The sequence below is a fragment of the Dendrobates tinctorius genome, unplaced genomic scaffold (assembly GCF_039654945.1).
Source record: "Dendrobates tinctorius isolate UK_male_01 unplaced genomic scaffold, ASM3965494v1 ptg000143l, whole genome shotgun sequence".
NCBI lineage: Eukaryota > Metazoa > Chordata > Amphibia > Anura > Dendrobatidae > Dendrobates > Dendrobates tinctorius.
In genome coordinates, this window is record NW_027361810.1 from 18,060,165 (window position 1) to 18,086,482 (window position 26,318).

General features: G+C 40.4%; 1 protein-coding gene across 1 annotated transcript in view; it reads right to left on the bottom strand.

The window, feature by feature from the left end:
* The window catches only part of LRP1B (LDL receptor related protein 1B), a 1,871,059-nt gene that overhangs the window by 799,017 nt on the left and 1,045,724 nt on the right, over window positions 1-26,318 (bottom strand). The window contains exons 12-14 of the mRNA XM_073545568.1: window positions 20,143-20,323; window positions 2,843-3,062; window positions 1,177-1,366 (exon numbers count right to left, since the gene is read on the bottom strand). Coding sequence (XP_073401669.1) covers window positions 1,177-1,366; window positions 2,843-3,062; window positions 20,143-20,323 — 591 coding nt within the window. The remainder of the gene's footprint in view (window positions 1-1,176; window positions 1,367-2,842; window positions 3,063-20,142; window positions 20,324-26,318) is intronic.

Genomic DNA, 26,318 nt, shown 5'->3' on the forward strand with positions numbered 1-26,318 from the left:
TCTACATCATGCTGCTCTCAGTTAATATAGTAAAAACCTATTTTTCACTTGTATAATCCTTTAAATTTATTGTACAGTATGTGACTAAAAAAAAAACCAAAACAGCTCCTCTGTTGTCCAGTGGATATGGATGGTAATACTGCTCATTTACTTGGTAACCTTCCTTCGCTGTCATGTCTTGAGATCATTTGCATAGTTGGAAAACAAGTGATATCTTCTTAAATGTCTAAATTTGGGGATTTTCTTTTTACTTAAATGCATGTATTTGAGGCTAGCCATCATTTTTGCATTTGGGTGTTATTAAAAAAAAAAATCACCATTTTCCTTCTACAGGCGTTGTGTTTCTCCATCAGTGTCTTGCTGCAGAAGGAGTTAACTGAGAAATCATCAGTCAGTGTGCTATGATGATCTAATAGGGGTTTTATACGCTTTAGACCGTGTTCACACGTTCAGTAATCAGTCAGTATTTTACATCTGTATTTGTAAGGTCAAAATCAGGAGAGGAACAATCAGAGGAAAAGTATAATAGAAACCCGTCACCACTTCTGTATTTATCACCCACTCCTGGTTTTGGCTTATAAATACTGATGTAAAATACTGACCAAATACTGATTGTGTAAGCAGCTGATTTTTGTTAATAGACGTCAACGGTCAAATGCAATGTGCAAGGACACAAAAACCTTGTAAAAGTCAAATGCTGAAAAATTCTTAATAAAACCTAAATGCAAAAAAATATATATGCAAATCCCAAAACACATGCATTTAAGGCCTAAAAAGAACCCCTATAATATGTGCACATTCCAATTCCATCCCGCCTGCCCACTTCTTCCAATCGTGATGTCCGCCCGCTGCAGTCTATCAGGCGCATTCTTGGTGCAGCATAAAGTATTCAGATTATTGATATACATTTGTCTGAAAATGTCACTTTTTAAAAAAAAAAAAATTTTCAGAAAATTCCAGGAAATGAATTAAATTGAAGTTGTATTTTGTGAAGAACCTTCAGGAAGATAATTTAAAACCCGCAGATAATACAGATCCGCAAATGACATTGTAATTGGACTTGCCTGCGCTTACATTGCGAATTACCGAGAAAATGGTTACAGTAACAAGGCATAAGATAAAGCCGTCTCGCTTAATGCGGATTGTGTTCATTACTTCTAGGATCGTTCATTTTACCTTGCTGTTTCCTGGGGTCGTAGATCTGAAGTCCGAACAGCGGAGGCCTCTCTTGTCTCAGGAGTGTGATATTATTCGTTTTCAAGTTTAGCTGAAATATGTAACCGTTCATATAGTCTGTCCAGAAGACGTAATGACCGTGATGGGAGAGTCCGAATGGATGATTTAACTCTTTCCCACTACCGACTACCTGAAAAAATAAAACATCAAGTGATAGATAATAACAAGTGTATATGATGATGGCAGTTCCCTTAAATAATGATATTTTGTACTTATTTGAATATATGTATTCAGATATAATAGTATTAATATTAGTATAGTCACACAGCAGGATTTTCTCTCATCTGAAAGAATAAGGTCAATTATGAAAATCACATTGTGCTGACTTCAGTCTTGACTAAACACAGTGGACCTACACCAGCAGATGGCATGGCTCCCCAAACCATCACTGATTGTGGAGACTTCACACTCGACCTGCAGCAGCTTGGATTGTGGCCTCTCCTCTCTTCCTCCAGACTCTGGGAACTTGATTTCCAAAATGAAATGCAAAATTTACTTTCATCTGAAAACAACCCCTTGGACCACTGACAACAGTCCAGCTCTTCTTCTCCTTGGCCCAGGTAAGACGCTTCTGGCGTTGTCTATTGGCCATGAGTGTCTGACACAAGGAATGTGACACTTGTAGCCCATGTCCTGGATACGTCTGTGTGTGGTGTGAAGCAATGACTCCAGCAGCAGTCCACTCCTTGTGAATCTCCCCCAAATTTTTGAATGGCCCTTTTTTAACAATCCTTTCCAGGCTGCGGTTATCCCGGTTGCTTGAGCACCTTTTTCTACCACACTTTTTCCTTCCACTCCACTTTCCATTAATATTCTTGGATTCAGCACTCTGTGAACAGCCGGCTTCTTTAGCAATGACCTTTTGTGGCTTCCCCTCCTTGTGGAGTGTGTCAGTGACTGCCGTCTGGACATCTGTCAGGTCAGCAGTCTTCCCCATGACTGTGGAGCTACTGAAACAGACTAAGGGACCTTTTTAAATGCTTAGGAAGCCTTTACAGGTGTTTTTTATTAATTTTTCTAATTTACTGAGATAATGACTTTTGGATTTTCATTGGCTGTAATCCATAATCATCAACATTAACAGAGATAAACACTCTCAATAGATCACTCTGTGTGTAATGACTCTATAGAATATAGGAGTTTAACTTTTTGCATTGAAGAACTGAAATAAATTAACTTTTTGATGATATTCTAATTTAGTGAGAAGCACTTGTAGTTCAATGACAAAATCCAGACTGTTGTAAGCCACCACCAGAGGGAGCTATAAAGCTGCAGCATAATGAAAAATGGTGTCCTAAAAAAAATCAAGTAATCTCCCTCTAGTAGTGACAACGAGCAGCCAGTCTTTTATTATTTACCTCTACTTTATGGCATCTACTGTATCTGGAACTTTATTTTTGGCATAATTTTTTTTAGTTTTCCCACAATGTATTTTACTGATCTGGCATCAGTAAAACATTGCGATTGGCCATGATAAGATGAATGATGGGGAGAGTGGTTCTTTAAGTTTTATAACATAATCAAAGGAAATACTGGTAGGATCAATATATGAAAATAAACCCTACACAGTAAACAAGAATGACGTTAATAATTTCATCTAATTTACCTTTCTATTGGTCCCATTGAGGAATATCTGCTCTATGTGGTCATAGTAGGCATCGCACCAGTACAGCAACTTGTTCTCGTAGTCCAGAGATAATCCATTGGGCCACAGCATCTTAGTGGTGACAAAAACCTGTCTATTAAATCCATTCATCCAGGATTTCTCGATACGTCCCACGCTGTCGTCAACCACGTCTTCCTCCCAGTCTGTCCAATACATCCAGCTGTAAAAGTGAGAGACCCTCTTAGATTAAAATGTCTAACTTTTACTATCCATCATACAATATGAAATATTTGGTATTCACACACAGTGTAGATTACATTTCATTAATCTTGATGATGCAAAAACATAAAAATATTCACTGGAGTCCAATTCCACATTTTTAGGCTCTGGAAATAATGATCAATACCTCTCGGAAATTCATGAGACATGAGATTAGTAGACAGAAACATCACAAAAGTGAACAGTGTAACTATAATGAGGTGATCTACGGCAAGCAGCTGATGAAAAAGGGGGCCATATACTGTTCTAGCTCAGGGACCCTCTGCTGTCTGTGTCTGAAATCTGGCATCAGCTGATAACTGGATGTGCTGCTCTTGGCACCCCTGGAAAGTAGATGAATGCATCAGAAAGATTTTGCTAAGTAAACTACAGGAATTGTCAGGTTGATGTTGTTACACTGATAAAAAGGATACCTGAGATGAAGAAATCCACCTTGTGGTTCTTGTGTAATCAGTGTTAGAAGTTTCCAGTTAATGAGATGCCCGTTCCCTGGGGAAGGAATGTAGGCGGAGTCTTATTTTCCTGCTCTAAGCCAGAAAAAAACAAGGAAAGACCAAGGAGAAACAAAGGAAAGACTTGCCCATTGGCTGCCCCGAAGCACAAACAGTCGATTTCTCTCTCTCTCTATGATGAGGAGCATACTTGTGCTTCAGGGAGGATTGTGGGCAGGTTTTTCCTTGATTTCTCTGGCCTAAAGGAGAAAGATGGAAGATAAGACTCTGTCTACAGTCCCGCCCTGGAGCACGGGCATATCATCATTAACTGAAAACTTCTAACACTGATTACACAAGAACCACAAGACAGATTTCTTCATCCCAGGTATCATTTTGATCAGTGTAACAGCGCTAACATGACAATGCCTATAGCTTGCTTAGCAAAATCCTGCTGACATTTTCTCTTTAATGAGAGCAGTGATAGGCCCAGAATTGCAATATCAGAAACCTTTGTTGGAGGGGGCTATACCATTATCATTGTGTATCTAAGTAAATTGATGCTCATTTACATTTGTAGAAGAGGGGCAGAACAATAAACGTTCATTTTTTTGCCTGCTGTGTCCAAACAAGATAAACATTAAGATCTATTGATGCTCAGTTATAAAAATGCTCTTATAGTGTGACTACGTGATCTGGCTCATTGTGTGGTCCCAAGGAGAAGACCCCTCCTCTGTGATGTCCTTATGGAGACGATCTCTTTATGTTTCACCTATTCTGTTAGTAGTTTGGAATGTATTTCACAATATAAACTGCATACATCATTTAAGAGATTTCTTAGACCTGACGAGACCAGTGTTTTTACTTTCAAAATCCACATTAGATTGGCTGTACAGTTGTAATAATAAAACTCTAAGGTCTTGCTGGGACAGAATTGCACAATAGCGCATGAAAAATGAGAGGATGAGAGTGATGGTAGTGCTCACCTTGGGGTAAGCAGATACATAGACTTCCTACTAATAAAAGCTTTAGAATCCAGGACTGCAGCCATGGCTGTGGCTGGAGGAAAAAATCTTCCAGACAGCAATGCACTTTGAGTTTAGTGTAGATATGATGGCAACTGGGCCGCACTCGAAGAATAGTCTATGGTATAAAATTAATGTTTTTGCTACACCAACGCGTTTCGCTTCTGGACTGGCACTTCTTTTTTTTAAGGTGAAAAGCCACACGTCTGTTTTTTAACTTTGAGTAAGGCCAAAACACGTTGGTGTAATGAAAATCTTCAATTTTTTGCCATCAAGTGCATCCCAGGCACCGTGATCACTCCATTAAAGTAATATTAAAAGGAACATTTTTATGAGTCCAGCTCTAACTGCGCTGACTGTAATATTCAGGTGAAAGAAGTATTACATGACCATTTTTTTTCAGTATTTTCCAAGTAAGTACACCAAACCTATGAGGACTAATAACATACGGAGGTTGCATAGTAAAATCTGGTGACAAAGTTGTTTTAGACAATCACAATGAAGATGATTGAGCGTGGGTCGCACATTTTCCCTGATCCATATCTGTCTATTTGTTCCCATGACTTTGTTACTTCTACTGTACACTGCCGTTTTCCTCCCTTTTATTTCCCTCTGGTTGTAACTGATTGATAATTGCAGAACATTTTGCTCTCATTACTCAGTTCTCTCTGTTAGGTCCTTTGTTCTTTGCTTGTTTTTGGCTTTTTAAACAACAGCAGCTCCCCTGCTCCGCGCCTCTCCTCCCAAATGCCAGAGGAGGAAATGAACATGTCTGAGTCCGATTGACAAACCCTGAATGAACCCTCCCATACTCTATAGGACATCTGCTCAGTCCCATCATTACCCAGCAGGGAGGAACGCCGAATGTTCTCTTAGCAATCATGATTTGTACGGCCGTTTCTGCCCATGTCGTTTCTAGAATTACTGTTAATAGAAAATAAAAATTGTTTTTACTGTAAATTATAATAGAAATAAACATTGAAGGGGAAAATGATGGAAGAAAATGACAGGCAGCCACAAATTGTCAGGTGTATCAATCTGCTATTGTACTGATCTTATTGTCCAAGATGTACGAACATCACAGTCTGATTCCAACAAATTTTCTGAGCATTCGCAGCGTGAAGAGAGGATTAAAGGGTTATTCCCAAGAAAGCAAGTTATCCCATATCCAGAGATGATCGCTAGAGGAATGATCGCAGGGATCCCCCAAGATTCCCAGAACCAGGACTCTAGATATGGCTAATGAGGCTCTGAAGAACCTGCTCTTGAAAGGGACAAAGCTTCAGATACTCAACCTCCACTCCACCCATTGCCTATGTGCTACAAATAGCTGAGCATTGTGCTCTGGAATCTTGTTCCTAGGATCCAATGCCACTTTCTTGATATCTCAGGGGATTCCCACCAGCAATCAGTAGGCAATCCCCTAAAATATGCATAGGGAATATAACTTACAACCTTGGGAATAACCATTTAATTGAAGTCTTCCTCTTTAATGTTGGTATTGGGATGTCACAAGGGAGGAATAGCTAAGGGACACGATAAAAGATGCCAGTGGGCATGTTATGTCTATATACATATTTAGCATGTATTTTTACTCTTATCTAAAGTCAGGTGCACACCTCCGTACTTTCCGGCCGAGTGCGATACGACAAAGCATTGGATCGCACTCGGACCAATGTTATTCTATGGAGCCGTGCACACATCAGATTTTTTTCTTTGGGCAGAGTGTGTCCATGGAAAAAAAAATCACAACTTGTTCAAGTTTGATCCGTTATTCGGATTGCACTCGGTGATGCAAGTCAATGAATGAGTAGTATGCAAATTGCCTCTTCAGAAAAAAAGAGGACTTGAACTTTATAGCGCCACCTGCTGGTAGTAGCGATCCTACAAGTCACAATTAACCCTTTAACGAGTCTTGTAATATAACTTAGGACAAAAGCCAAATCAGAATCTCAATTTGCAGACACGGTGTTTCTAGCTATTGGCTCTCGTCAGTGCAAAGTATGAGAACTGATTTGGCTAGGTGAGAGGCTCTGGACTGAGGTCTAAGGGGTAAGGTTTCTCCTTGTGAAGAGTGACATACCAGCTCTGGCTTGACAAAGTAAGGAGGCTTATTCACCGTGCAATGCTCCTCTGGGAAAATAATATGCAAATTGCCTCTTCAGAGAAAAAGAGGACTTGAACGCTATAACGCCACCTGCTGGTAGTAGCGATCCTACAAGTCACAATGAATGAATGAGTAGGACACATCGGACTGTTCTCAGATGGCATTGGCATATAAGTTCAGTCTGGTATCCTTGCAATGATACAATGGAGAAGATGGACAAATTTTCTTCTCCATCTTCTACTCATCTGAGAGCATAGGATCACACTGTGATCACACTGATCAGACTCTGATGAGAGCTCGATCAGAGTGTCATTTGCATAATTGGCAGATTCTCTCACATGATGAGAGAAAATACGACTGTCTGACCTTTGCCTAACTAATTGATGGGTGGAGGTCTAGGAATTGGAATTCTCTCTTGTCCCTCAAACTAAGAGGCGGCAGCACTAACATTATCCCCAACTTCAAGTAACGTAGTGAGCAGATACATAGACCTCCTACTGAGCATAATATTAGTATAAGCTGAGAGTTTCTGGCCATTACTTTTAGCGATTAGTGGAGGTTTCTCAAGACCCTCACCGATCAACACCACCGGGTAAGGGGCTATCAGTACGTCACAGTTTACTTACGCTTTAAACATTGTATCATTGCAAAGTTGTGCAATTTTCTAACACACGTTTTGCTTTAACGTCTCACCATTTTCTAGATACACGCACATCACACTTTTCTTTTCTAACATGGGAGCAAATATTATGGTAACTATAAAAAAAACCCAATTTTTGAATTTGTTGACATAAATATAAATCACCAAAAGTTTATTTTTCAAAGGATACTCAGTCAGAATATTTTCTATCTGGCCATGTTTAGCAGATAAATTTATTGATTTGCGATATTATAATTTTCTTAAGCAGGGGTAGACACAGAGAGGAGAAAAGACCTTATATATGGGTTCTTTGCAGTCCAACATTTTATCAGAATTCACGCTTTTATGTGTTTGTTGCATAAGCTATTTACTGCACTGGTACTTTAAGTGGCCCCCTTACCTCTTGGGCCCCTGTGCAGCTGCACAGGTTGCATCGATGATATGTCCTCCCCTGTTCTGAAGCTTTTGGAACATCTAGAAGTGTCAGGATATTATTGTCTTGAGATGCCCCCGAGGGTTATGCCAGCTTTAGTTAATGAGGTCAGTTTTGCAGATCTGCTCTATTTAAAAAGAGTAACTAAATTTTTTTTAGGCGAATATTTAGAATTGAGCGTCCTCAGTGGTTGATACCTTTTAATGGCTAGCTGAAAAGATGGTAACAAATTGCAAGCTTTCGAGACTACGCAGGTCTCTTCATCAGGCTGGACTAAATTTTTTTTAATAATTTTGTCCTGCATGGAAACCTATGAAACTTTAGAAATCACTTTATAAGGCTGGTTTCACACTTGCGTTTTTTTGCGCTGTTATTTAGCGCTAAAAAACGCAAGCGTTTTTTCCTATATTTTGCATGGGATGCGCTTATGTGCGCATACCCATGCATTTGTATGCGCTTTGTGCGCATGCGTTTTTTTGTAGTGTGCGCTCGGGCGCACAAAATGCATCTTGTTGCATTTTTTGTGCGTCCGACTTGCCCCAAAATCGCATGCGCACGCAATGCATTTTTTTACAGCAAGACACCCATTGTAAGTCTATGGGTGCGCATATGTGCGCATTGGCATGCGCATGTATGCGTGTTTTTGCGTATGCGTTTTTTGTTGTACATTGGTTAGACAATGGTTATGGTAAGGGTTAGGGTGAGTTAGGGTTAGTAGAGTCAGGGTTTAGGGTTAGGGGTTAGGGTTAGTTAGGGTTTAGGGTTAGGGTTAGGGTTGGGGTTAGTAGGGTTAGGGTTAGGGTTAGGTTAAGAGTTAGGGGTTAGGGTTAAGGGTTAGGGTTAGGGTTAGGTTAAGGGTTAGGGTTAAGGGTTAGGGTTAGGGGTTAGTAGGGTTAGGGTTAGGGTTAGGTTAAGGGTTAGGGGTTAGGGTTAGTTAGGGTTTAGGGTTAGGGTTAGGGTTAGTAGAGTCAGGGGTTAGGGTTAGGGGTTACTAACCCTAACTAACCCTAACCCCTAACCCTAACCATTGTTATCTTGATTTTTTTGGTGAGGACAATGTTGAAAAAAACGCAAACGCACTAAAAACGCATACAAACGCTTAAAACGCTGCATTTTTTCCTGCATGCACATAAAAATGCTTGAAAAAAACGCAGCGTTTGTATGCGTTTTTTCCATGCTTTTTTTGCGCAAAAAATGCGCTGCAAAAAAACGCAAGTGTGAAAGTAGCTTTAGGGGGTTTGTGTTCCAAACTCCGGCATTTCCCCAGTCTAATGTATTTGACATCATTTAGGTGCATTAATATAAGAACATACTCATTTAGAGCAGGGTTCCCCAACTCCAGTCCTCAAGGCCCACCAACAGATCATGTTTTCAGGATTTCCTTTCTATTGTACAGGTGAAGCAATTATCACCTGAGCAATACTAAGGAAATCCTGAAAACATGACCTGTTGGTGGGCCTTGAGGACTGGAGTTGGGGAACCCTGATTTAGAGTACAGATGATGGCAGTGATCTAATGCATTAATATAAGAATATACTCAATTGGAGTAAAGATAATGACAGTGATGAGCATCTCTCACCTTTTCTAAGTATTTTTCTTATCAAAATAATTTCCTGCAGCAGCTTATTCCCAGACTTAGTGAGACACTGATGCAGAACTGACCCTGTCACTGCCAACAGCTGTACTCCACATTCTAATATCAATGGAATTAAAGAAAGGCAAATATACTGTATTAAGGAAAACTTTAGGTTTGGTAGCCACTTACACGCAATTTTTGTTACAGGAATTAAGACAGATTCCCTAATAAAGTGATTTACAAAATTTCATAACTTTCTATTATAGACAAAAGAAAATAAAAGTTTAGTTAATGGAGCTGCGCTGCAATACCTCTCGTGGACAGGCGGGGTGCTGTTTTTAAAAGGAATTACAGAATTTCATTTTTGCCAGGATTTACTAAGAGATTTGCAAGAACTATATATATAATCCATTTCTAATATATTCGCCCATAATGAAAAATGTCTCTATGAGTATCTCATTTAAATATGAATAACAACCCTATGTTTCATACTATGAGCCCAGAATAGTCCTTTGTATAGAGCTGTACTGGGCGGCTCTGCATAATAATCATACCTTTGTTATTAATTATTCAAAATAGCAATGTCAACATAATTAACTGTTTAATCAATCAGGATAATAATTAGATTTTCCCCATCACAATTACATTTACACTGGAGTCATTTGACCCTTCATGTAAATGATGTGTTAATGCCGCGTGCTGAGCTTATTTATAGCACTGGGCAAATTTATCATGTAGAAATTTACATATGTAATGGATTTTTTTTTGTAAGGTTGGAAACAATCATTTAGTAAGTGAAATATACTCAATAGAAATATCCCACAAATAGCATCTGCTCCCTTTTCTTTACGATGGATGATAAATGCATGAACGTTGAGAGTCAGGCATTGAAACTCCGATCATAGGAAGGAAGTCCCTTGATATCCCTGTGAACGGAACGGACAGCTTTCCACCTGTCTTGCAGTCTTCTGTCCAGGCTTTCTAGCCTCCATTCTCCAAGTCTTCTGACCTCCGATCTTTCGTCTTCCAGCAATGACTGGGCATCACACCGTCATGGTGGACAGGACGCACGTCACTGATGCCATTGATTTACACTACAATCAATGTGACCAAGTCTAGCCAGTATGGGAAGACTCGAAGACTGGAGGTTGAAAGATCTGAAGTGTAGGCAGTAGGGCCGATCGTGGAGCTACGGAATAAGGCAAGTGATGGAATGGCCAAGTACGGACAAGTATAATCATTGCTTATCCATATGTTTACGATATTTTCCAGTGGGGTCTGGAGAGCATGATAAATATTTATTTGGGACACATTCGAATTCATGACAAATTGATTATGTCGGACACAATTTTTCCAACCACATTTGACCAATCAAACCTTAAACAAATTTGGAAAAACTCCCACATCTTATACCATGACTAAGACCGCAAGAAGTTGAAACGCGTTGGTTGTTATGGGAACCCCATCCTTTCCTTTGCTCATTTGTACTTTTGATACCTACATTTTAATATGTCTTGAATAAAAGAATTGATTTTATTGGATTACACTCTGGAGATTTTTTTTTCCTCTTCCATTTTTCACATCTCTAGTGGTCACACATGGACGCAACTACTCCCATAGACCCATAGAAGTGAGTTCCCATGAGGTGCAGGTTCATCCTCTTAATTCCTAGGGATCCTTTAGATGGCTGCTAAATGTTTTCCATGGGACACCGCCTTTAAGACTATCACAGGACACAGTCATGGAATTAAATATTTACGACAATAAATAGTATTTTTTTATTTTCTAAAAAAGGATAAGCTCTACAGCATCTGAAAAGTCATCCTAATCTTGTTTTTGCTATCTTTTCATTTGCCACATTTATTTTTTGCATTGTTGGGTCCTTATTCTTGTTGGTCATGCCCATTTAGATTGTTAACCAACCTCTTCACTTGAGATACTTGGCCATGCTTCACCTGCTTGTGTCCTCAGCACATCCCTCCTGATCCCTTCTTGCTTCTGACCATTCCCCGCTGCCTTGTCACTTTGCATTCGCCAATCATAAAGCAGTAAAACTAGGGAGCCTGCAAGCAATAAGCAATCCGACCCCCACTGATAGAGAACGGCAGCTGCTACTCCCAGAAAAAGCAAGCGAAACAGTCAAACAAGTGCAAACATACTTTTCTTTATTTAGCCGTCTATTTTAATGAACGTGCCTCTATTTTTTTCTTAAATTTCGGGAAGATCTAATAAAAATTAGAAAACTTTTTTTATTTAGCATGACCTGCCTATAAAGTATTCTGACAGTTTCCTTGCCATGCGCATTAGAAATATGATTCAAGCTCTGGATTAAAATTTTTGTTTGTGACCTCAGCACGTTCTTTCTGTGTCTCCTTCTGCCATTTTCTTACTCTGCACCTCATCCCCTCCTCTCTCCATATAGCATAATAGAATATCTCACTGCGCTAGTAGTCCGTCAGGTTTTGAGGATGAAGGATTTGTGTTGGTTTTTTTCAGTGTTAATGGTGAGTTCAGGAGGCAGGGGAGAGAGGAAGAAGTGTCTCATAAGTGGAGAAAGAAGCAGAATCCTCTGATAAGACAACGTTTCTCTCATTTGCCTTTTCTATTGATTGATGCAAAGTTTATCGAAAAGTACTGTTCCCATTTACCTACTACAGCTGATAGCGACTCACTCTATATTTCATGTTTAATGTCCCTTTAAACCAATAAAGTATTTTCTCCAGCCTAAATAAAGACCTGTCTCCCTTATGTAATGTGAGTCCATATATCCTGCAAGCTCCTGACACAAACACTGGAAGCTGACGTTATTATATACGACAAGTGATTTAGGAATGATGTTTGGCCTCCATGAACCACTGGCTTTTTATACTTAACAGACAAACTACCAACAGAAAGATTTATGGATGGCAAATACGCATTATCCCATCAGGATAAAATGCTCAACAATGTTGCTGACACTTTTATAAGCAATATCTCACCGGCGTCTTGACCTAATTTCCAGCTGTCAATCATGGCGCCTTGTTTGCCATCCTTATAATCAACGACGATCAATTCTGTAGATTATATGCACTAGAACTTATTGGCAGGAGCTAAATGAGCACTTTAATGGGAACATTCCCTAGACCGGGGCGTATGATCGATACGCGGCCTGCCGGCATAAAATATGGTAAATGATCTGTATATTAGAGCTTGGAGTGGTATTCTAGGGGCAATTAGCCATTTATTGCCTTGTGTTTGGAGATGTTGATTATACTATAAAGGACGGGTGATGCTCGACTACAAGCTGGTGACAGCATAGAAATGCTCCATCTCAATGCACTTGCCTCTAAGCGCTGCAATAAATCTGAATAGACCTACATTACATTACGGGGAATCGGCAATCACTCTGATCTACACATCACTTGTCTAATAGTCATACAGACAACCTTTTACGCCTGGGTCAATATTCTCCCATCAATAGTTAAAAAAGAAACGCAATAAATCAATGAGAGTCCTAAACATTTATATGACTTGTTAAGGGACAATTAGGTTTCCCCTTATCGAAGGTTCATTATAGCGGTTTTCACATAATTATGGCCGTGACTGAAAGGCAGTTATTGTGTTACGGCTCTTTACTGGCAGCTTTTACCGTATTTTTCGTCTTGTTACTCTCTGCATATATCAGTTATATGAACACAGAATAGAAAACAGCATTGGAGTGGTTTGCACAAAAATTATTTTAGGAACTGCTTGAAAATAATAAAATTAAAGTTATGTCTGCTGTGAGCTGCAAAAATGTTGTTATTTTCTGAATTTTAACTTAAAGTGGTTATCCAGTACTTTGCTTATTTTTTTATCATGCTACGAACTTATCGGCAGGTAATTCCTAATTTCCTGTCTGTTCTGCACTCCACTGATGTCACAACTCTGTTGCTGGGTGTCCCGGGACCAGGGGCTCCTTCCCTGTCCCTAATGCTAGGGGCGCCCTAGCTCACCTTGTTCCCTGGATTTCTTCTGATGGTGAAGATGCAATGGCCACGTACCTTGCCTTAGCTCCTGAATCCGCCCTCAGTCTGTACCCTTTCCCCACCTAGGGAAGAGGGGAGTAGTAGTGTACCGTAATACACCAACCAGACTAACAAGGTAATACAAACAGGGATAAAGGAAAATACCAATCATACAAGTATACTTACACAAACAGCAGAGGTAAACACCTGGGGTTAAACCAAAGTAGGAGAAGAAAGGGAATTATCACACACTCAAAATTTAGTAACAGTCACAGATAAATCCACCAACAGCCTCCAACCATGCAGCATAAGCTTCATCTGACAATGAGTGCTATCTAGGACCCAGACAATATAGGAGATGGGATTGGCTAACAGTGAACAGCTGAGAGCCTTAATGCAGGAAAGCTTCCAGGAGCTCTCACCTGAGCAGATTAACCCCTGCACTGCTAAAAAAATTTACACCATTTAATATGAATGTGAAATGCTTCTAATCAGTGCTGGAGTAGAAGAAATCAGGCGCTGCGGTTCTCTGGCTCCTCTGTGTTGCGGTAAACTTTGACAGCCGATCTCTGCCTGCGCAGAACAGTCACAGGCCGTCAATTCTGCATCTTCCAGTGATGTAATGTTGGCAAAGCAGCTTCTTCTTCTCTGCTCTGCTGTGTTGACAAGGTATCTCTTATCTCTGCCTATATCATGCCGATTGACAGCTGACTTACCACTATCTAACTGCACCCAACCTCTTAAATAGAATCTGACAGCAGATTTTTACCATGTCATCTGACAGCAGCATAATATAGGGGAGGAGACCCTGATTCCAGCTATGCATCACGTACTGGGCTACTTGGTGCAGGTTTTCTAGAATCCCTGTTTTCTTTGCTGTACATGTAGCAGTGCTCAGAATGCTGAGCTGTGTGTAACCCCGCCCACACCATTGATTGGTAGCTTTCTGTTGCTGAAATAACGAAATGCAATATATGTATGAAATGAAATAAGAAAAATGAAACATTTTAACATTAAACAGGTGGATATAAACTACAATCTGAGTGTCCGTTATTAGCCAGAGACCACAGCGGGTATGGTATTAATATGTAATACCAAGTTCTACACGCTCACCATACACTTTATTATCACACTCTATAGTAACACCATACTGTATAATTTTGATCTATTTCTCATTCAATATACTATAATATTCACAGTAACTTTATTTTATGTAATTTTTATCCACAATAATCACACATTGTTTTACATATCTGCAAATTTTTACATTACTTACCTTTTATATCCTATCGAACAATGATGATTATATTTCTAACATTATAGCCTATAATAATTACTTGACTCTTTCCTTGTACAGCAGAATCACATAACAGTTTCTCTATTGTTTCTTGGAAGTTTTTACTTTTTTCTTTTTCTTCTCTTTTCCCTTTTTCTACCACTCTACGAGTGGCTCGCGGCATGTTACACCCTTTGCTCTCCTGTCAATAGCGGACACTCAGATTCAAGTTCATATCCACCTGTTTCATTTTAAAATGTTTTATTTTATTTTTTTTCCATTTTATACACATATTGCATTTTTTTAGTTCAGGAAAAATAAAAGTCTTTTAATTTTAGATGCTAATGACAATGCATTCTGAAAAAATGTTTAAAAAATGTTTCACTTTTTTGCAAATTACATTGTTTCTGATCACATGACATCTGAGATCCGTTGACCTACTTGCTTTATTCCAATGTTCTGTCTTTTGATACCTGCATTGTTTTTTGTATTGCCCAGTGTGGTTCATCCTGATTAAAAAGTTTGTAACTTTGAAACGCATTGACTAATAAACCGCATAGCTGGATACCGCTTTCATCTTCCATCCTTGATCTACCAGCGGTGCTTAAGTGAACCCTTTCATTCCAAATCACATGTTTTCAGTTGTGGGTCTGCAGCAGATTTGAGCCTTTCATGTATTTGTGGTTACACCGGGTGAGTACCATTATCTTTGGTCTCTCCTGTGTTACGCATATAAAACCTTATTGTGCTTTTAGTTTTTCCAGTTTTTTTCACTATACTCTATGAGAAAGAGAGGACAACAGGGACCATAAGAGCTTACACTCTAGAAGAGAGAGAAAGGACCCTTTGACTGTAAGAGCTTACACTCTACAGAAGAGAGCGAGGACCCCGCTGACCATAAGAGCTTACACTCTACAGAGGAGAGCGAGGACCCCGCTGACCATAAGAGCTTACACTCTACAGACGAGAGCGAGGACCAAACTGACCATAAGAGCTTGCACTCTACAGAAGAGAGCGAGAACCCTGCTGACCATAAGAGCTTACACTCTACAGGAGGGAGAGAAGACACAGCTGACCATAAGAGCTTACACTCTACAGAAGAGAGCGAAGACCCTGCTGACCATAAGAACTTACACTCTACAGGAGGGAGAGAAGACACAGCTGACCATAAGAGCTAACACTCTACAGAAGAGAGCGAGGACCCCACTGACCATAAGAGATTACACTCTACAGAAGAGAGCGAGGACCCTGCTGACCATAAGAGCTTACACTCTACAGGAGGGAAAGAAGACACAGCTGACCATAAGAGCTTACACTCTACAGGAGAGAGCAAGGACCCTGCTGACCATAAGAGCTTACACTCTACAGGAGGGAGAGAAGACACAGCTGACTATAAGAGCTTACACTCTACAGTAAAGAAAGAGAGAAGACACAGCTGACCTTAAGAGATTGCACACTATAGAACAGAGAGAAAGAACCCTGCTGATCATAAGAGCTTACACTCTACATGAGAGAGAACTCCGTTGACTATAAGAGCTTGCACTCTACAGTAGAGAGGACCCTGCTGGCCATAAGAGTTTACCCTCTACAGGAGAGAGAGTGAAAGGACCCCCTCTGACCATAAGAGCTTACAATCTACAGGAGAGATAGGACTCCGCTGACCATAAGAGCTTACACTCTACAGGACCAAGAGAGAGAAGACACAGCTGACCATAAGAGCTTACACTTATAGAATAGAGAGAGAGAGAACCCTGCTGACCATAAGAGCTTACACTTTACAGTAGAGATTGAAGACACAGCTGACCATAAGAGCTTACACTTATAGAATAGAGAGAGAGAGAACCCTGCTGACCATAAGAGCTTACACTTTACAGTAGAGATTGAAGACACAGCTGACCATAAGAGCTTATACTCTACAGGAGAGAGGACTCTGCTAACCATAAAAGCTTACACTTCACATGAGAGAAATAGGATCCTGCTGACCCTACAAGCTTGCACTCTACAGGAGAGACAGGAGGCCCTGCTGACCACTAAAGCTTTCAATTGTGCAGTAGAGAGAGGACTTCGCTGACCATAAGAGCTTACACTCTACAGGAGAGAGAGGACCCTGCTGACCATAAGAGCTTACACTCTACAGGAGAGAGAGTACTCCGCTGATCATAAGAGCTTAAACTCTACAGGAGCAAGAGAAAGAAGACACAGCTGACCATAAGAGTTTACACTTTAGAGAACAGAGAGCAAGAACTCCTTTAACGATAAGAGCTTACAATCTACAAGACAGAGAGAGGGGACCCTGCTGGCCATAGGAGCTTACACTCTACAGGAGAGACAAAGAATTCCCTGTGACCCTGGAGATGGAAAATAATCTTGTACAAATTGCTCTGCTGGGAACTATGGACCTGTGATGGCCCAGGTACTGACCACCAAGAATCGAATCTCAAGATGCTCAAATTTACGTGAAATTGCGAATGTCAGGAAATTGTATGTCAATCATTCCCCTCATCTCTAGCAATTACGTATTAAACTTTGAGAAAGTGGAAGAAACTTTTGAAAAGATGTTAAAGTGTGCACCTTTTTACAAATGATGGCCAGTATTAACCAACAAATTACAAAGCACAATATCTATCTATACTTCTGTGTACCAAACATATTTTTGGCATTTCATCGGATATATTTTTTTTATTCTAGATGTTTCTGGCTCAATGATCATCTTTGTAACAATGTAAAATGTAACAAGCATTAAGCCATGTGAATCTCGCCAGAACACAAAGTTCTTGAGCGGCAGTGATTGGCTCCAGGCTCGTTCACACTGAGCATTGTGCTGAAATCTCATCATTTTCATGACAGTTCTGCGATTTGATACTCTATATCTCATATTGCTTGCAGCATCAGATGTCATCAGGTTTACAGGGAAGAACTCGGATAAGCGGTTTGTGATTTTTGATCAAGATAAAATTGTAAGTCTTAGCTTTACCCAAACTTAACTTAAGTAGTAACACAGTGTACAACCTGTCCTAGGGTTCAGCGTGACAGGTTTTCATCTTATTTTATAAGACATGTATTTTATAGTTCTTACTGATTTTATACATTGCCTGTTCCCTTACATTAAAAAAAATAACGTACAAAAATAGAATTGTATCCTGCGCTATATATCACTATCAATGACATGCTTTATCTTACTCATTTGCATCTGGCGTATTTACTACTGGGGTTCCTATATTTATGAAAATGCCACCTGAAATTGATGGCAACATACAGATTTAAAGGGGCATTCCCATCTATGGACATTTATTGACAGGAAATGCTAATGCCATACCTACAAGTATCAGACAGATGCAGCCTCTGCTGTTCTGTTGGGAATGGAAAGGTGGCTGCGCATGTGCGTCGGTCACAATTCATTTGTTTGGGAACTCGGAAAATTGCCAAGTTCCACCTCTCCTTTCATAACAGCACAATCCAGAGCCCCATTCACAAGACAGATGCTGACCCCAGTGGTGGGACCCATATCTAACAGAAATGTATGCCATATCATGTGGATTTACTATTAGTCCTATATGTGACCCCATTAAAGGGAGCCTGACAGCAGATACAAGCTGATCGATACATGAGCAGCATGTGTCTATGCTGGCTACATGTTTTGTCGACTTGGTGGGTACCCAGAAGCTCATTCGCTCCCCTTGAAGGATAGGTCTTTCTCTATCCTCATGTGCAGGGAGCTACCTGTCACTCCTGGGCAGCGGGCAGGGAAAAGCCACCAGGTACCCAAATGTCCAACTAATCTCCTGTGCAGCTCAGTCCCAGTGGCAGTCAATGTCTGATACATGCTGCTTGTGAACCGGGAAGTATGTATCTGTGGTCAGCTTCCCAATTAACAAAGAGGTTCTCCATTCAGGACTCCTCAAAAAGACAGAGTGAACAGTGGCTACAATGAGCTTCCTAGTTTCTAAAAGGGTGTGACCCTATGCCTGAGGAACTAGAAGACATCTAAAGGACTTCAGCTGCAAACTGAATGCAATAGGTCAGGCAATAGCTTTTTAATTAGCAGTGGTCTTCTGAAAAGGAATGGAGAAATGGCCACATATTCTGGCAAAGCTTCATTTATTTTCTATGAGACTGCCAGAAAATGCCGTAGTCCGTACTTGACTTTCTTTGGACGTCCTGTAGAGAATTAATAGCGAAGTAGCATTCAGCATGCACACTCTATTCCAATGGGGAATTTCAAAGTCCTGTTACAGGAATCAGTGGCATCCTATGGATAGGTGATAATGTTCCCTATTGTCAAAAGTCCCTTTTGGAAAAGAAGAAGTAGCAATGGCAACCCAGGACTCTACTCTAGAACAGCAGATGTTCAGGGACCTGTGGGAATGATGACCTTCCGTTGTGGTTCCATAGCTATTGTCCTTCAACAGAATATTTAAGTTGAAGTGTTTAAAAAACAACATTGTTGCATTTTCTACACTGAGACTAAATAATACAATTTCCAGGGAAATTCTGAAAGGTGTTGTGTTGTCTATTAGTAGAGAATATGGACATCATATAGGGGGCCAAAACGATCTATTTGTTAGAGTGATAGTCAGGTGATCAGTGAATTTTCTGGTTGTACTGATGGCTCCATTGCACATACACCAATTGTTGGTGGCCAGTTGCCATAGATTTTGCATTGAATCAGGAATATTGATACTAAATACTCTTAACCGTTAAGGCTGTGTCCACACGCTCAGTATTTGGTCAGTATTTTACATCAGTATTTATAAGCCAAAACCAGGAGTGGGTGATAAATACAGATGTGGTGACGTGTTTCTATTATATTTTTCCTCTGATTGTTCCTCTCATGGTTTTAGCTTACAAATACTGACCGAATACTGAGCGTGAACGTTGAATTAATCTGCCGAAGAGCATAGCTACTACCAAGAAAATCAGGATAAAGCAAGGCACTAATCAAGAAACATAACAAATGTGGCAACATTTGCAACTCTATGTATTGCAAATGTTGGTATTTTATAAAGCTTTTAGTTTTTCCACATATAAAAACATGCTTATATATATATATATATATATATATACACTGTATATATATATATATATATATATATATATCAGCCTTGGCATTTCACATACATACAAATTAGTAACATTACATTTTTATAATTACTACACTAATTGATCCAAAATTATTTGGATCACCCTTAATTCGTTGACAATTTTTTTCCTTCCATCCAATTCCAACTGAAATTAAATCTGTCAATTTCTAATTCTCCTGAAGTTTTGACACATTCAATTCTTGGGAATCTGTCACTTTTAATGTAAAACACTAGATGCATTCACTGTCCAAATAGCTGGCTCGTAAATGAGTCTGATGAGGCAACTGACAGTTACGTAATTGCTACAACTATAGCGAATGACATTAAGGATGAAGCCAAGGAGTCAGGATGTAAAACAGTAACAGTCATCATTTCTGAATGATGATTCCTCCGTAAAGTATTCAGGTCCATCAGCCATCGAGTCAAAGTCAATTAAAGACACAAATGTAAATGACTGAGCTCATACCCATTCCCGGGATCCAAGACGATTCCTCGGGGATGTGACATGTCTCCTTCCAATAAAGTTTTCCTGCTTTGTGATGCCTTTTCCAGTCGTGCTACATTAATGGTTTTCTTGTGTCCATCATTTGTCCAGTAGAGATTATTCCCAATCCAGTCAACGGCGATTCCTTCCACGTTGTCAAGATCTGTTTAACATAATAACCACACGGAAATTAATTTGCTCTATTTCATTTCAAGCTTTCACTTATAATAACCTTTGTGTAACTGCTTTTTAGAGTGATGAATTATTAAACACAGAACCACGAAATTCATGTTATGAAGAATTTATAGGCAAAGCAATCTTATCAGGGTGTGATCTTTAAAGGGAATCTGTCACCTCATTTTCGGCCTAGAAGCTGCGACCTCAGCCATCAGGGGCTTATCTACAGCATTCAGTAATGCTGTAGATAAGCCCCCAATGTAACCTGAAAGATAAGAAAAACAAGTTAGATTATACTCACCCGGGGGTCCGGTCTGGGTCCGATGTGTGTCGCAGTCCGGTCCGGTGCCTCCCATCTTCTAGAGATGACATCCCCCTTCTTACTTCTGTCGTGGCTCCTGAGCAGGCATACTTTCTCTGCCCTGTTGAATGCAGAGTAAAGTGCTGCAGTGCGCAGGCGCTGGACCTCTCTGACCTTTCCCGGCGCCTGCGCACTGCAATTCTCTGCTCTGTCCTCAACAGGGCAGAGAAAGTATGCCTGCACAGAAGCCGTGGCAGAAGTAAGAAGGGGGACGTCATCGCATGAAGATGGGAGGACCTGGACCGGACGCAACACCCACCGCACCCGAACGTGCCCCCCGGTGAGCATAATCTAACTCGTTTTTCTTATCTTTCAGGTTACATCGGGGGCTTATCTACAGCATTACAGAATGTTGCAGATAAGCCCCTGATGGTGGTGGCCACATCTTACAGGCCAAAAATGGGGTGACAGATTCCCTTTAAAGGGCATTTAAAATGCTCACTGTTTTTAGAGAAGGGGGAGTTTTCACCTAGAACTAGATATATCTTTAATTATCTCATTGCCATTAATACAACCTCTGAAAATGAAGATGATTATCTTAGGCTGGTTTCACATTTGCGTTTTTTAGCGCTGGAAAAAAACGCACACCTGCGCATGCGTTTTTTCCCCTATATTTAACATGGGTGCGCATACCTGCGCGCTGGTAAGCGCATGTATGCGATTTTCATGCGCTGCGTTTTTTTGGGGTGTGCGTTGGGATTTTCCAGACGCAGCATGTTGCATTTTTTGGCCCTGCAAAAAAGCGCATGCGCACATATGCGCACGTTTTGCGCTAAAAATGGCCATTATAGCCTATGGATGCGCATATGTGCGCACTGGCATGCTCATGTATGCGTTTTTTTGCATATGCATTTTTTTTTTAAACCATGGAATTTAGGGGTTTGGGTTAGAGTTAGGGTTAGTTAAGGGGGTTTAGGGTTAGGGTTATGGTCAGGGTCAGGGTTAGGGTTGGGGTTTGGGTCAGGGTTAGGGTTAAGTATGGTTTTGTTAAGGATTAGGGTCATGGTTAGGGTCAGGATTAGGGTTAAGTATGGTTTTGTTAAGGGTTAGGGTCAGGGTTAGGGTTAGGGTTAGGGTCAGGGTTAGGGTTAGGGTTAGGGTTAGGGTCAGGGTTAGGGTCAGGATTAGGGTTAAGTATGGTTTTGTTAAGGATTAGGGTCAGGGTTAGGGTCAGGATTAGGGTTAAGTATGGTTTTGTTAAGGGTTAGGGTCAGGGTTAGGGTTAGGGTTAGGGTCAGGGTTAGGGTCAGGGTTAGGGTTAAGTATGGTTTTGTTAAGGATTAGGGTCAGGGTTAGGGTCAGGATTAGGGTTAAGTATGGTTTTGTTAAGGGTTAGGGTCAGGGTTAGGGTTAGGGTTAGGGTCAGGGTTAGGGTCAGGATTAGGGTTAAGTATGGTTTGGTTAAGGGTTAGGGTCAGGGTTAGGGTTAGGGTTAGGGTCAGGGTTAGGGTTAAGTATGGTTTTGTTAAGGGTTAGGGTCAGGGTTAGGGTTAGGGTTAGGGTCAGGGTTAGGGTTAGGGTTAGGGTTAGGGTTAGGGTCAGGGTTAGGGTTAGGGTTAGGGTCAGGGTTAGGGTTAGGGTTAGTTAGGGTTTAGGGTTTGGGTTAGGGTTAAGTATGATTTGGTTAAGGGTTAGGGTCAGGGTTAGGGTTAGGGTCAGGGTTAGGGTTAGGGTTAGGGTCAGGGTTAGGGTTAGTAAAGTCATGGTTTGGGTAGTGTGAGGGGCCACCTAAAAATGTTGGAAAAAAACGCAAACGCGGTAAAAACGCGCTAAAAACGCATACAAACGCATAAAAACGCTGCGTTTTTTTCATGCATGCTCATAAAAATGCTTGAAAAAAACGCAGCAGTTGTATGCTTATGTATGCGTTTTTTCAATGCGTTTTTTTGCGGGAAAAACGCGCTGCAAAAAAAAGCAAGTGTGAAACTAGCCTTAGAACTTTATTCCAGTTATACACTTTTCCTACAGCGCTCTCATAGGGCAAATTAAATATTACAAGTCTGTAAGAAAAAAAAAAACAATAAAGAGGCAGAGCCAAGTCTGTAAGATTTCCCACTCCGATGCCACTTTACTCTAAATACAACCCTCTTATCATGGGGCATAAATATGGCCATACATATGAGATAACTATTGGCCAAATTTTTGTTTGGCAGACTACCATCTCTCCAGACTCATCCATTTAGTGTTTTCAGTGAGGTGAGAGCAGAAAGCTCCTGAAAACAAAAGTATCAGTCCATGAAAATACAACCACCTGATCCTTCTCAGATAAAATTCAGGAGGCTCCCAGTGACATCACGAGGTTTACCGGAGTAGAGGACTTAAGTCTGTTACTTAAGAGAAAGGTCTTGAAAATGTGATCTCCATTCCAATAAGGTCAATTTGATATTTGACACCGGAAATTTGGGGTGATAGGTGAAGGGCTTGTTATGTTTTAGGTACTGGCAACATTTAGGATTTTCTTAGCTAGCATTTTTTTTTCTTTATTTATTATGCCTTGTCATTTTTGGCCCTCAAAAATTTAATTTGTATGATTTTTAGATTTTTTTAACATACATTTTATATAGTTTTTTTATTGTATCTGGTGCTAACAAAGCAGCTTATCAATTACTTTGTAAAATTTGCCCAATTTGGATGAAGAGTGCTTCTATCCTATCTGCCTTTGAGGTTATTGATAATCGGGGCAATGCTTGAGTTATGGTTTAAGTACTTGGCAAAATTCAGGTGTTTTTTTTATTAGTACTTTCACTTTATTTATTGTACCTCCTGTTATTTTTTGGTCTAAAACCATTTTTTATTGTTTTTTAGAATTTTTTACATCTTGTGACAACATTCTTAAATGACTAAAGGTACTGTCACACTTAGTGATGCACCAGCGATCCCGACCAGCGATATGACGCGGTCAGGATCGCTGGTGCATCGCTAAGTGGTCGCTAGTGAGCCGCCACACGGGCAGATCTCACCAGTGACATAGCAGGGGTTGGGGGTCGTTACTTACCTGTCAGACGAGGCGATCCTGACGTCCTCCCGCCCGCATCCATGCGTCGCTCGTCGGCAACACAGGAAGCCCAGAAGGAAGCTGACGACGAGAAACGGCCCAGGACGTTCTCGCGCGATCAGCGATAACCAGCGGGGGAGCCAGTCGGAGGTAAGTATCAGACATAGCGATATCGCTAGCAATATCGCTATAACGTCACAAAACCAGTGACGTTATAGCGATATTGCTAGCGATATCGCTTAGTGTCACAGGCCCTTTATGATAAGATTTACCTTAAATGAAAATTTGTGATGTTCTCAACATTACTCAGAACCTTACATTAAGATTCCAGCTTTCAAAGCACAATGATCAGAATAAGAATACAAATTTTTCTCAAGTTCTTTATATTTATGTCAGATTTGTTTGTTCTTGACAGCACAGACACAATTACGCTTGATTTGTACTTTTGTTATGTTTTTTTTTGGAGGGAGTTTATTTCATTGCAACAACTTTTAATTCACTAAAAGAAGAGTGATTGTTTCATCATAAACACATCTGACAAGTATTGTAATATCCACAAAGACGATCACCCATACCTGTAATTAGTCGCTAAGCACAACATAATAAAAGCATCATTATAAGACGGAGTGCTAGACCCTTTATACAGGAATGCAATTTAGAAAACAAAAACAGAGAAATAAGTATATGATTTAGCAATCACTCCAGAATGTTTTTTTTCTCACATTTCTAGTTGATAATGACAATTTTTCAGACTTATTTCTAAACTTTTCACTCAATTAACTCTTTTTTTTTGTTGGCATAGAGACAGTATCAATGCTTTTTTGTTCCAGGTTCAGTTATAGCTTTTAAAACAGCAGTGAAATATATTCCCCCCAAAATTAGAGTGTTTCCAAATCACAGCTCCAAATCCTAAATACTAAGCCACGATTGAGGGAAGAGGGTTCAAGAGCCTGGAGATATAGATTTGTGTCCTACATTTTCTTTCCACCATCTTTGGAAAGAAAAAAACATAGCCCTGCGATACTGTGTGGGGAGATGTTTATGCTATAGGTTTCTACCCAGTGGTTGTGATGGTGATTATAGATTGTTAAGGGTTGTGTTAGCATTTTATTATTATGTTCTGAATTTGTGTAAAAGTGTGAAATTGGAGTCCTAAGTCAAAATTTAGGTAGAGGAGAACACATCTTTATTTTTACATCAATGCATATCCAAGTCATGGCTATCAATGAGTTATGGCTGTGTGAGTGGATGAAGAGGATTTGGAGCTATCTATAAGAAAAAATATAAATTCTTAGCTTTGTGTTGCCATGCACAAAGGATACCCTATGGAGCCATAACATCATAAATTATTGGAAACCATTCCGGGACAGACCTGTCATTGATCATCGAAGCCATGATGCTATTGTGAAGAAGACTTAACATTTTAAAGAGGTACTGTCATGGTTGTAAGTTTTTCTCCTCTACATAGGATAGGAGATTTCTTATAGATCACTGGGAGTCTAAGCACTGGGACCCCCAACTATTCTGTGAACGGAGCTCCGTAAACTGGAAACCAAGCACTACAAACTCCTGTTAAGAGCGGGGAAGAGGTGGACCTCAACTCTTTATTTCTCTAAGGGACTACAGGAGAAAGCTAAATACAGGACTCTACTATTTAAGGCATTTCCATAGACAATGAACTGAATGAAGGTCAAGCATATACACCGCTGCTACATTCAAGATGGGGCCGGTTCCTGGTATCCAGAACATTTCTGGGGTCTCAAACTATCAGAGATCATTAAATTCTTCCCATTCTTTTTAATTGGGGAATAACTTACTACTATGGGAATAACCATTTACTTTATGTTTTATATGTCCCTTTGTAATTTCATAACCTTCAACATTTTGGTGTTTAAGAGGTACTTCTGTTTATTATTATTATTATTATTATGCATTTATAGAGCACCATTTAATCCATGGCGCTTTACATGTGAAAAGGGGAAATATAGACAAGTATAATAAACATGTCTATGACAAGGGACGCACAAGTACATAAGGAGAGGGGACCCTGCCTGCGAGGGCTCACAGTTTACAGGGATGGGTGAGGATACAGTAGGAGAGGGTAGAGCGGGTCGTGCGGTGGTTCAGTAGACCGAGGATCATTGCAGGCTGTAGGCTTGTCAGAACAGGTGGGTCTTCAGGTTCTTCTTGAAGGTTTCTGTTGATGGTGAGAGTCTGATGTGTTGTGGCAGAGAGTTCCAGAGTATGGGGGAAGCACGGGAGAATTCTTGTATGCGGTTGTGGGAAGAAGAGATAAGGGAAGAGTAGAGAAGGAGATCTTGAGATGATCGAAGGTTGCGTGTGGGTAGGTACCTGGAGACCATGTCACAGATGTATGGAAGAGACAGGTTGTGGAAGGCTTTGTATGTCATGGTTAGGGTTTTGAATAGGAACCTCTGGGCAATAGGAAGCCAATGAAGGGCCTGGCAAAGGGGGGAGGCTGGGGAATAGAAGGGAAACAGGTGGATTAGTCGGGCAGCAGAGTGTAGGATGGACTGGAGTGATGCCAGAGTGCTAGAGGGGAGGCCAGAGAGTAGGAGGTTGCAGTAGTCAAGGTGGGAGATGATAAGAGCGTGCACTAGTGTT